Raw genomic sequence first — 11,856 nt, forward strand, 5'->3', positions numbered from 1 at the left:
TTGCTAAGGACGTAATATTTGTCAGAAATATTAGTTAGAGATATTAATAATAAAAAGATGAGTTAATTTTACACTTACTTTATTACACACTTTTTAAATGCAGAATCACGGTACACAAATAAATATTCCTACCAATTATAAAATCAACACCTTGACGAGATTTAATACTTTCAATGCGTTATTTTAAAAGACTATTAGAAATGAATTAATCTAATTTTATTTTTCATTCATCAGTCTTAATACTTCGCTAAGAAAACTTCTTTTTTTGTCATGCTATTTCTAAATAATAGACAACATAAAGTTGTATCAATCATCAAGATTCAAGAAATACAATTCAATTTCAATGTTTTACATTACAAACTTAATTTTGAGATTCATTCGAATTTCGATTCATACTATAATCTTGCGTTTTACAGAAATCCATAGGATCATCCATCTTACTGTAATTACTTAAACCTACGTGAGTCATTGAATCCGCAATACTAGTGGTTGCTGGATAAGAGTGCGACGATAAAGGTATGGGCTGCACATCTTCTTCTGTATGTTTTCTGACTTGACTGTAATCGGCTGCATAGTCTGGTATAGTAGTTTTTTTCGTTAGTTCCAACATTTGATTGAGATAAGAATCACTACCAAGGCGTGAAGACATACTAAAATCTGTAGCGGATGTCTCTAAACTCATCGATTTCGGTACATCTTTTGAGGATGAACTAGCCTCTGGTTGTTTCATTGGATCCAATAAAATATTATCTTTTACTTTTCCAGAAGATCCAAAATCAGGTGGAAGATATGCATCCTTATTTCCTTTTAATAAATCGTGAGGAGATTTCATAAGTGGACTTTGATCTAAACCAACCTTTGTGGATATTGGACTGCTGGTTGAAAGAGGTTTCAAAAGAGATTCCTGCATTTTCAATAATGATGGAGATAAGAACATGTTATTTGCGGCTAGGGTAGATTTCGACATAGGATCCGGTATACCTAATATTCCTGCACTAGAGTATTTACTCGCTGAAAATAGTGCGTTAGCAATATCGGCGGAACTCATCATTAAATTCGACGCAACACTAGCAGGGATGGGTGCAGGAGAAGTAGTGCAACTTGTCGAAGTACTAGTCGATGTTTTTTCATAGTTACCAATGCCACTTGTGAGACTTTGTAACGAGGCAGCGTATGAAGGCAGTTCAGGCAACTTAGAACCAGATAATCCTGTCGCTAAATTCGTACCTAAGCCGGGTGTAAGGCCTGTTAACATACTGTTAGCTGCCGCTAAACTATCGAGGCCGGTGGCACCTAAAGATAACGGTAGATTAGATGGGCCTAAACCTAATGCCATATTTGTTAACATATCCAAACCAGTATGATATGACGGTGGCAAAGGTGTAGAAGACTTTGATGATTTAGAAGATGTTGGCAAGACTGGAATATTTAAAGGCGATTCGAATTTATGCGGAGATAGAGAACCTATCGCAGAAGACACGTTTATCGGCGGCACACCTGCTGGCCTGCTAACCATTTGCTGCAAAGTACTGACAGAAGGAAAATTAGGTATGGATGATGTCTGGCTAGGTTTAGATGCTGGGATTGGTTGCGGCACTGCCAATAAAGCATCTAAATCCATTTTATCGTCATTTTCAGATGCGCAACCCAATTCACCTTTAATAAAATGCCAAAGCAAACCGTCACTTTGTTCTCGCGGAAATTTCGATGTTAACGTGCATTTTAACTTATCTAGAAAAGTAATATCCGGTTTGAAATTCTCTTTGAAATTGACGAAAGTTTCATCAGCGTGTGTGAAGTAATATTTAATGCTCCTCTTTATTTGCTCCATTGCATGTGTTGAGAGATGACTGTCATGAATCATATTGTATTGCAATAATAATGGCCGCGGATATTCAGTCGGCCTCTGTTCTGATGGTGGCATTACCCAGAAAAACGTCAAAGATGACTCCAAAACTGGGCTCTCTGGATTATATGGCGCTAAAAAAAATAAAAATAATTAAGTATAGCAACTGGACAATAAACGAAATAACAAATATTTTCAAATTAAAGTACTTACAACAAATAACACCAAGACATGGTGTGTAAGATATTTCTGAAGGTCCACGCATCTTGATTTGGTACTCAAGTTGATTATCACAATCTCTTAGACTTGGCATAGCTGGGTTAGTGGGGTGTGAATGGTACCACCCGAGCAGTGTAAGACCAAGTTTCTCTATTTCCATTTGTATTTCAAATTCAACCAGCACTCGTGGCTTGTTATCACTTTTGCTAATCAAACATGGAAATGTGTGTGTAATTACTATATCTGAAATGAATGAATATGTTAATTTATTTATATTCAGTTATTGGTACACATACTTATTTTCCCAAATTAAAATAATTCAATTTTGCATTTATTCACAAAAATGAACATTATTAAAACTCCAATATTGTACATAAAGTGAATCTTACTATGTGTGTTCATATCCCATGTGCCTGCAAGATACCCATATACTTCTTCTTTTTTCAAATGGCAATGAGTATCAAGGACAAGGCTTGCATTGGAGCTTACAGACACTATAAAAGGTTGCACTTTTCCAGCAGTCGAAAATGAAACAGCTTCAATCAGCATATTTGCATCACTAAAATATAATTATATAGGGCATTAACATTCAGCTGCAATCAATTAAGATACAAAAAATCTTAAATATATATAATCTTAAATATAGGTAATAAATTGTTAGACGTAACTTTTGATTTAATATTTTTGTGGATGAGTACTTGTCAATATAGTTGTCACTGTTTCCTGTCCGAACATGTTGCATACTATAAATTGCCACGTTCCTTTGACTCGTGGCGCATTCGTACGAATCGTGCCTAGGGGCTCGGACGTTGTTTATACGACGTTCGACCGAACTACCTTCACTTTGCTAATAGTTGTTGACTTGCTGCGATTTGTTATTAACTACCTACATCAATTAGGTAGCTGTGTAGAATCACAGTACATTTTTATTACATTTCAAACTAATATTTAAACCGGCCTCTCTCCCGTTTATTTTTAACAATATTTTTAATTATTTCTTTAAATTGAAACAATATAGTTCAGACAAAGTATACATTATATTTATCATACAAATGAAATAAATGTCTACTTACTGCTGCATCATTCTATTTGGAACAGTATTGTGTTTCATTACAATTCTTTGTGGTGGGGGTTCAGGTGGGCTTTCAACTTCCATTTCTGCTTCCTCTGTAATTAAAATGATGATGATAAAGTTGTATGATAGGTATAACAAGAACAAAAACTACTTTCTTTTTTCTAGTATAAGAAGTTAGTCTTACCATCGCTATGCATATTTTCTCTTTGCAATTGTTTCTTCCGAAGATATGTTGCTTTGATTGTATCTAATTTCTTTCCTTTATATTTAACCGAAGCCCATCCACAGCCAGATCTTTTATCGGGATTTATTATTCTCTTGCAGTGAATGGCCCACGCTGATGGGGAACAAAATATTGTTTCTGTTTCGTGTGACTTTATTTTACCATCAGCTTGCAAATCACCAACAAATTTTTGGCCCTACAATTAAAGATTAAATTAAAATAAATAATTCATACATTAAATTAAAATAATATATATATTCAAAAGAATACATTTGCAATAAAGGTATAACAAAATAGTTACCAAATACTCAATTGTCATAGCTGCAATTCCTGGCTCTAGCATTTTATCCTCCAAAAGCATTTGCAGGGTGACACCTCTTCCAGGCATGGACTTACTGCCTGTTTGTGCTTCAGACTCCTACAAAGAAGTTGTGAAATTAAATAATTGGGCATCAGATTACAGAATAAAAGCATATACAGTAGAAACTTGATTATTATTACATTAAAATTATACAGAAATACTTGATTGTTGAACAGCCCCACTTATTAGAATAAAAATACATCAAGGTTTCAGTTTTAAAATCATTTCTGATTCAAATTTATTTAAAAGTATAATAAATATAAATTAAAAGTTCAAAACAAAGAAGCATTTACGCCCATTATTAAATTATTAACAGTACCTCATCAGTAAACTCTTCTCCACTAGCAATATCATCCTTCTCTTCTTTTTCTTCTTCATGAGGTTCTTTTCGGACTTCATTTGTTTTATCTTTCTGTTCTTCTTTATCTGTATTGGCGCCGATGGACGCTGGTAATTCTGACGGTGTACTATTTGCATATTGTCCACTACCAGACATTAATGCAGCGGCTAAATGAGAGGTTTGCAAATCCTCCATCGATTACGAATACGCCGCAATTGTTATTAGAGTAACCTAAGTGATTCTTAGTTATTATTTGCTCAGCACCTGACTATTACACAACATATAAACAAAACATTGTAAATAATCAGCGACACAAAAAGTTAAAAGATCGAAGAAATTAATAATTGTAATTTATTTTGTAAACAATAAACAGACATCAAAATTCAGAAAATACCTCAGGAAAATACCCTCGGGTATGTATAAGTTACTCTACTCCAGGGCACTCATGCTCTACTCTATGAATACACATACACATCAATATTCAATACATCAAAGACATCAATGATCATTGATCAACTGTGTTATTATTATTTTTTTAATATTGTATTTATAACCATGGATACAAGTCCTTCAGTCGATCAACTGTGTTAGTACTCAGTGTGTTGCCAACGTTCATGTGGTTCATAAAATCTCCATACTTTTTTCTTATATTCTTATTCTTATTATTACATAAAACTTTGTAGTCCGGATCATATTTACGAGTATTTTTGAAATTCAATAACTGTACGTGTACGTGATTACAATAACGTAAGTTTATAAAATTACAAGTTTTTCCTTAATTTTACTATAATATATTCTTAATTCTAGCAACCATGTCGAATTGTTTACTTAATTTTAATCGTATGTCGTTTAATGTTTTTATACGTATGTAACCAACTTTCCGCCCGCGGCTTCGCTCGCTTTGCCTAAAACAATTTATTAATTATTGTAGTTAAAACCCTTCTTCGAGAATCACTATATAGCTATTAAAAAAACCTGTAAAAAAAACCCATCAAAATAACCCATCAAAATCTGTAGCGTATTGTTAAAGATAATAATATTAAGCACACTACCGGCGGAAATCAACTTTGTTTTATACTGTAATATTAGTGAAATAGTAATTGGAAATCATTGAGCTATTATAACTACGTATAGAGAAGACACTACGAACAAAATCTGTGTGACAAGCGCGGCTGCTAGTGAGTCAAAGATTAAGCGATGTCATCGACTCACCGCTAAAGGTGACACTTTTTAAATGTTCTGCCTATTACTTATCAATTAAAAACAATTGTCCGTATTTAAGCAAAAAGGAACCACCCAGCAAAAACGCACTTCTGAGATATCAAAGGATTTACAAAAACATTTGCAGCTCTGTTAGATGAAGTAAAATTAAAATTTATTTTATTTAAATTCATTGATAAATTACTTATTTAAGTATGTGTATATAAATTTGCTCTGAATATTCTTAAACTTTCTAGATAATTATGAAAATGTGCATGTGGTTCCTTTTAACATTTATCAATTGATAGGTTTTCTCTTATACAAAAAGGAACCACATCCCAGGGATTTCATGATATAAATGAAACTATGTATTTATAATATCGTAATTAACCCTTATTTCGAATTTGTACGTACCACCGGACAAGTACTTTAAAAAAATCCACCGCCCCGTCTAATTCTATTTTTGCAACAAAAAAACTACTAACCTATTGGGAGGTCGATCAAATTTTAGTAGAAAAATAAATTTTGCGTGTAATAACCCAGAGTTTGACAGTTGGCGAAAAAATGTCGGCGAAACTGCGCACTAAGAAAGTCTTTCAGGTAATTTATTAAAAAATATTATTTTTTGCCCATGTTGCGTAGATTTTTTATTTGTGTTTTGTGAATTGAGTCTACTAACGTTCAAATAATACGATTTCATAGCTTTTGCTTACGTTATTCTTAATAATTATCGAGTTTTTCACTTGTCCGCCACACCGGACTTCGTCGAAACACCTGTATTTATTGTGTCTTACAGCTTGTCCGTCACGGCGGACCTTGTCGAAATATGGTATGAAAGGTAAAAGATTTGAGTTGTCGGTATTACTAAAACATTACATCTATTCTCAGTACCTATCAACTTGTTAGATACTTCTTATCTACCTAACCTTTACACACGACTTCCCGACGCCTTTGAGTCCAAATATAGAGCAAGTTTTCCCGAACCAGTCGCAGGAACTCAATTTTGCAAACTTACCTTCTATATCGTCTTTACCCTCGTTGCCAACACCTGTGCATAGAAAAAGAAGACTCAGAGAACCATCAGTTGTGACAAAAAAGAGACCCAAGCAAATTCAAAAGCTTTCCCTCTCTTACAAATGGAAACAGAGTACCTTTTTGTATAGAGCCCAGATAGAAGATACTGCAGTAGTTGAAGATCCTCCCGTAGTACGTTCACCTTTAGATTACTTTTTTTCACAGTTTCTTTGTACTTTTATAAAAAATAAAGGCTCTTTTACTATTATATTCTTTTACTGTATACTATGCAACTTCTTTCACGTATTCGATTAAGTCCGCTAGGACGGACAAGTCATTTTTACTAAGATTCGATAATGTCCGGTGTGGCGGACATCGCTTTTCTCCATAAGGGTGGGGGGTAGATTTTTTTTTTCTTTTTTTGGAGGTTTAGAAAAACCATGGAAACTAGGTTATACAATAAAATTTTAATAAGTTTACTATCACCTTCTCTGTCGAAATAAGGGTTAAAGCTTTAATTAATAAAATATATAAAATAATACTTATATAGGACGTTTATTCGACGTTATCATCAAATTGGATTTCTAAATCCACCGTGTCTAGTCCATCTATGTGGTCTTCTATTGCATCATCACTAATGAGACCGTTATAAAAACTGTGCATCTTGTGGAATGAGATGTAATATGGACTGAATATCGCTAGAAGGTGAAGAAAGCTTCTCCAGAGGCAGCGACGTATAAGGTTCTTCGTTATCTTCTGTAATAAAAAGAAAAAAGCTTTAAATCAAAACAATAAAGCCGCGTGGCTTTTATACGTAGGTAGGTATATGGCGACAGCAAAATATTATTAGTTCTTATAAAGCCGTGTCCCTACTAGACGACTAAGTATGTTGTATGTACATGCGCCATGTACAAAAAACTGGCTAAGTGCGAGTCGGACTCACGCAACGAAGAGTTCCGTACCATTATCTATAAAAACGCCAAAAAAATCACGGCTTATTGTATGGGAGCTTCTTAAATATTTATTAAGCTATTGCATAGCTTCTATCGCGGGCCTTGAGCGCGGGGACGGAATCGAGAAATTCCGTTACGAAAAAACCTCACGCTCTCCACTCCGACGGGCTCGGAGGTGTGGCTTGAAGGCATGCTATGCAATAGCTTTACCGCGGCAGTCCCCGAGTGCCACACGTCTTTTTTTATTCTGTTTTTTAGTATTTGTTGTTACAGCGGCATCAGAAATACATCATATGAAATTTCGACTATCTAACTGTCACGGTTCATGAGACAGAGGGATAGACAGACGGACAGCGGAGTCTTAGTAATAGGGTCTCGTTTTACCCTTTGGGTACGGAACCCTAAAAATCATACGCAACAGTGGCAACCCTAGCAAAAAATTAAATAAACTTGTTAAAATTTTGAATTTCGCAGGCTAGGGCCTTGTTCCGGTCAAAACAGTAGCCGCGCGAGTTTTAAAATCAAACAAATAATTATATGCGCTGAATGATGTGGCTGAATGTACAGTGCGACACAAAAGAGATGAAAATAAATGAGGGCGCCACCGTCGCTCATATAGCAACACTGATACTGCGACGCTAGCGATCTTGATACTATAGAATAAAAATCCAAAAATCTATATAATATAATCTAAAATAAATACCGCGATTTAAACCGTTATAATTGTTTCATTGTAGCAATAGTGTAAATTTAAGACAAAAATACATTTGTATTTTAATTGACCTACCTAGGTAAAATTTTACTTAAATGTATTTGGAATTAGTTATTTTATAAAAATCGGTCAAGTGTTTAGACTGCAGAGGCGCACATAGAATCAAACATACAAACAAACAAGCATACATGCAGCTCAAACACATTACCCTCTTTCTGGGTCCGTCGGGTAGAAAAAAACAAGGCGATTTGAAAACTACATATTTTTTATTTTTTTTGTAGATAAATTTTGTACATTAATATAATTCATCAAAATCTAAATATTCTACTCCTTCAAAGGACTGATCATCACTCTGTTTCGAAGTACTGGCAAGAGGGTACGGGGCATCTTCAGTATCATCATTTGGTTCTTCAGCACTATAACAGCTATCTGAGTCATCTTCACTGCTCTCATCACCTCACACAAATTTGCCTTCATTTCTACTCCCTTCCTCTACTATCCTGCGTACTGTGCTTTCAGAAACCCCTATAACAAACGAATTAAGATGAATAAAATCAAATAGTACATTTAACATATTTTTATAGTAGCTTAAAACTAAAACTTCCTTTATTTTATTAATTTTTTTTTTAATGTAGGAGGCCAGCGTCCCTGCGCTACTTTAGTAAGTAGTTAGTAAGCTAAATCTAAAATATTATTTTTTTTCTTATGGTTTGATTGATTAATAGATAGCTGTATGAAAACAGTTATCACTATACTATGTAGTAAAATCTAAACTAAGTACTTTATTTGAGGCTGGTTGGATTGGATATAACTTCTTGACTCAAATTGTGCTGGTCGCACTATAAAAACTAGTTTTTGTTTACATACAAATAACCTCAAATTAAATTGCGAAAACGTAATAATCGCCATACATACATACATTAAACACTCGTCACTAATGGAATATTCTATTTTACGTAGTACTGAGCAAAAATAAATGGAATCTCACCGGTATATTCTGCTGTACGTTTGTAAACGTTTTCCAAATCAGTCAATAAATTTCCAACTTGAAATTCGGACAAACACCACTTTTGAATGAGTATTCTTCAATAAAAGTAAAAAACGAAATTTGTCGAGTGGTTCCATTTTGCATAAATACGGACAATTAATGTAACAAAAAAATATAATTAATCTAATAGAGAAATTATTTAAAAAACTCATCAATTTAAAACTTTTCAATTAAAACCAATCAATGTAACAAAAAAAATTGAAACGTAGGTAAGTAATTGATTTTCATCTTTCATGATTTAACCTTTTTAAAGTGAAACTTTTATTACATCGTCTCAAACTTTTTGGTCTGTGTAGCGCATGTCGCGTGACGGTCGAAACGTAGATACGATAATTATCGTACAAATACGATAATTTTGTGCCTAAGTTTCACTTTTACCGTGGTTTCATAAAACCACACAACATTTTTTTTTCAAATAATATCCACAGTACAATTTTTTATAAATGAGTAAAATTATTATATTCCACTATAAAAATTTACGTCCTTTATTATTAATAGCTACATGTTTCCCAATGCCATTTCTTACATTTTTAGTCTACGACAAATGACGTAAAATGGCGCCCGCCAAAAATTTTGCTCCAATCAAGTTTTAAAAATGATTATGTATCTAGTTAATTACCGATAAAAAGTTATTCCTTTACACTTTGCCGAATAACTTGAATCATTAGTCCAATATCGTAACACACTTGAGGGTATATTTTATGAGTTTCATGTTTTTACTTTTTATGCTTTAATACATGTTTAACACAAACAAGACATGAACGTGACAATCGCGTTATAGCGACTGAGTGCAGTGTGGCCGGTTGACCTCTGTTGAAAGCGAAACTTAAGTAATGTAGGCGGTGTCTCCTCTATACGTAGTAATAGTATCTCAATGAAAGAAATACATGGTATTATTATGAATCATAATTTATATACCTAGGTATTTAGAAAATACCTAGTCCTACTCTTACTTAATATATTTTGTAAAATATAAATGCGAAAGTTTGTGAGAATTTATGGATGTTAGTTAGTTATTAGTCTTTCAGTCGATATCGCGGTTAAAATTAATGGCCTGCGCAAACTTCAAAATTCATATAGGTCAGAGAAAAAAGTTAATAAATCAGGTGTACCACAAGGAAGTGTGCTCGGCCCATTTTTATTCCTCTTATATATTAACGATTTACCGAGATCAGTGAAACACAAAACAGTTTTATTCGCAGACGACACTACCCTTATTGTTAAATGCACGGATAAAAATACATATGAGAGAGATATAAATACAGCATTACATAATATAGTAAAATGGTTACAAAATAATAATCTGAAAATAAACTTAGTAAAAACAAAAATAATTCAATATTATACAAAGAATTGCACCAAAATTAATCTAGATATAAAATGTAATGATCAAGTAATCGAACAGGTAAAACACCATAAATTCTTAGGTGTTCTGGTAGACGAAGGTCTAAAATGGGACAGTCATATTGAATATATTTGTGATAGGATAAATCGTTTCGTTTACGTATTACGTCGCCTAAGAGATACTGTATCTATGAAGGCTGCAATAAATGCCTACCATGCATATATATCGTCGATACTATCTTACGGAATAATTCTTTGGGGACAGTCTTGCGAGGTGCGGAAAGTATTTGTGGCACAAAAGAAATGTATCCGAGCCCTGTGCGGATTACATCAAAGGGGCAGTTGCAAACCAATGTTCGGTAAATTACGTATCCTTACACTGACCTGCATATACCTATATAAGAGAAGTATGTTTATTTGTTAAATACCACCCAGAATATTTTAAAAAGAAAGGAGAAGTAAATTCGCATATGTTAACGAGGTATCAAAATAAACTGCACTTTCCAACATGTAGAATAAATCAAGCAAAAAATAGTGTGATATTTATGACTATTACAATATATAATAAAATACCGGATAACTTTAAGGATCTCCCAGTAAATATATTTAAGAAGAAACTGACGAAATGGTTAATGGAGAAACAATTTTATGATATTCAAGAACTTATTACATTGCGGAATCTGTGACAAGGAAGAATTAGTGACGTTTAACAATAGTGATTAGTGACGCGAAGAATTTGTGTAGTGTTGGTGTAGTGTAATTTAACTTATTTCCATTTAAATATTTGCACACCCAGAAAGTGGGTAGAATGTATTAGCGCGTTAACATTGTAATAACACCTTTTTTGTAACTACATTCTTGTAAATAAATGAAATTTGAATTTGAATTTGAATTTGAATTTGAATTTGAACAAGGGCTTTTCGTCCGCGGACTTTTTTGTCCGATAATTAAAAGTACGCGCGGGAGTTCCCGAAAGAAAAAGAACACGGATGACTAGGCGAAGCAACGCACACGGTGGACTTTAGTCCGCGTTGTAACTTGTAACCTAAGCTTGTAACCTATTCATATTCGCTTTCATAACGTACTATATGGCTGGTTCACACTTTGATTAGGCGCTGACTCCACGAGCGAGAGAATCGCGGCGATATTATCGTCGTGCCATGTATTTCTATACACTCTCTATGGAACCGTCTCCACACGGCGATATTATCGCCGCGATGCGACGAGTGGCAATGAGCGCGCGAAACGTCATTACATCGTCGCTAGCCCGCCGCGACTAGCAGCGGGCTAGCGACGAGCGCGCGGCGGGCCCGCTGTCAAACGCAGCGTCATTTCAGCGTTGCCTCTGGTCTTCTCGTAGTTCTGAGTTCTCTTCAAGGAAACGTGACGATACCGTTACGAGTCGCCGCGGAAACGCTGCGATTCCGTTACGACTCGTGACGATACGCGGCGGAATTATCGCTCGTTCGTGGAGATTATCCGACGATATAAAGGCGGACTCGTCGCGATTCTCTCGCTGGT

The 11,856-nt window shown here is 34.4% G+C and overlaps 1 protein-coding gene across 1 annotated transcript; it reads right to left on the bottom strand.

Annotated features, from left to right (window-relative positions):
- Positions 1-62: 62 nt before the first annotated feature.
- LOC149490447 (uncharacterized) lies at positions 63-4,478 on the bottom strand. Its single transcript, XM_089704563.1, has 7 exons — positions 4,044-4,478; positions 3,665-3,781; positions 3,325-3,559; positions 3,139-3,232; positions 2,455-2,624; positions 2,060-2,308; positions 63-1,980 (listed from the first exon to the last, which is right to left on the bottom strand). Exons 1-7 carry the CDS (start codon positions 4,257-4,259, stop codon positions 362-364), a joined length of 2,700 nt encoding a protein of 899 aa, XP_089560689.1. The 5' UTR covers positions 4,260-4,478; the 3' UTR covers positions 63-361.
- Positions 4,479-11,856: the final 7,378 nt, after the last annotated feature.

The sequence above is a fragment of the Colias philodice genome, chromosome 2 (assembly GCF_061535455.1).
Source record: "Colias philodice isolate Cphi_HAF_F1 chromosome 2, ilColPhil1 Martin Lab GWU primary, whole genome shotgun sequence".
NCBI classification, from domain to species: Eukaryota; Metazoa; Arthropoda; class Insecta; order Lepidoptera; family Pieridae; genus Colias; species Colias philodice.

What these genes read in the sequence shown, in the direction of transcription:
- LOC149490447 (XM_089704563.1), bottom strand. Translation starts at nt 4,259, where the DNA reads ATGGAGGATTTGCAAACCTCTCATTTAGCCGCTGCATTAATGTCTGGT. An exon ending in CTATGACAATTGAGTATTTG is followed by an intron (nt 3,560 to 3,664) that starts GTAACTATTTTG and finishes CTTTAATTGTAG; the next exon opens with GGCCAAAAATTTGTTGGTGA. An exon ending in ATGTCTTGGTGTTATTTGTT is followed by an intron (nt 1,981 to 2,059) that starts GTAAGTACTTTA and finishes TATTTTTTTTAG; the next exon opens with CGCCATATAATCCAGAGAGC.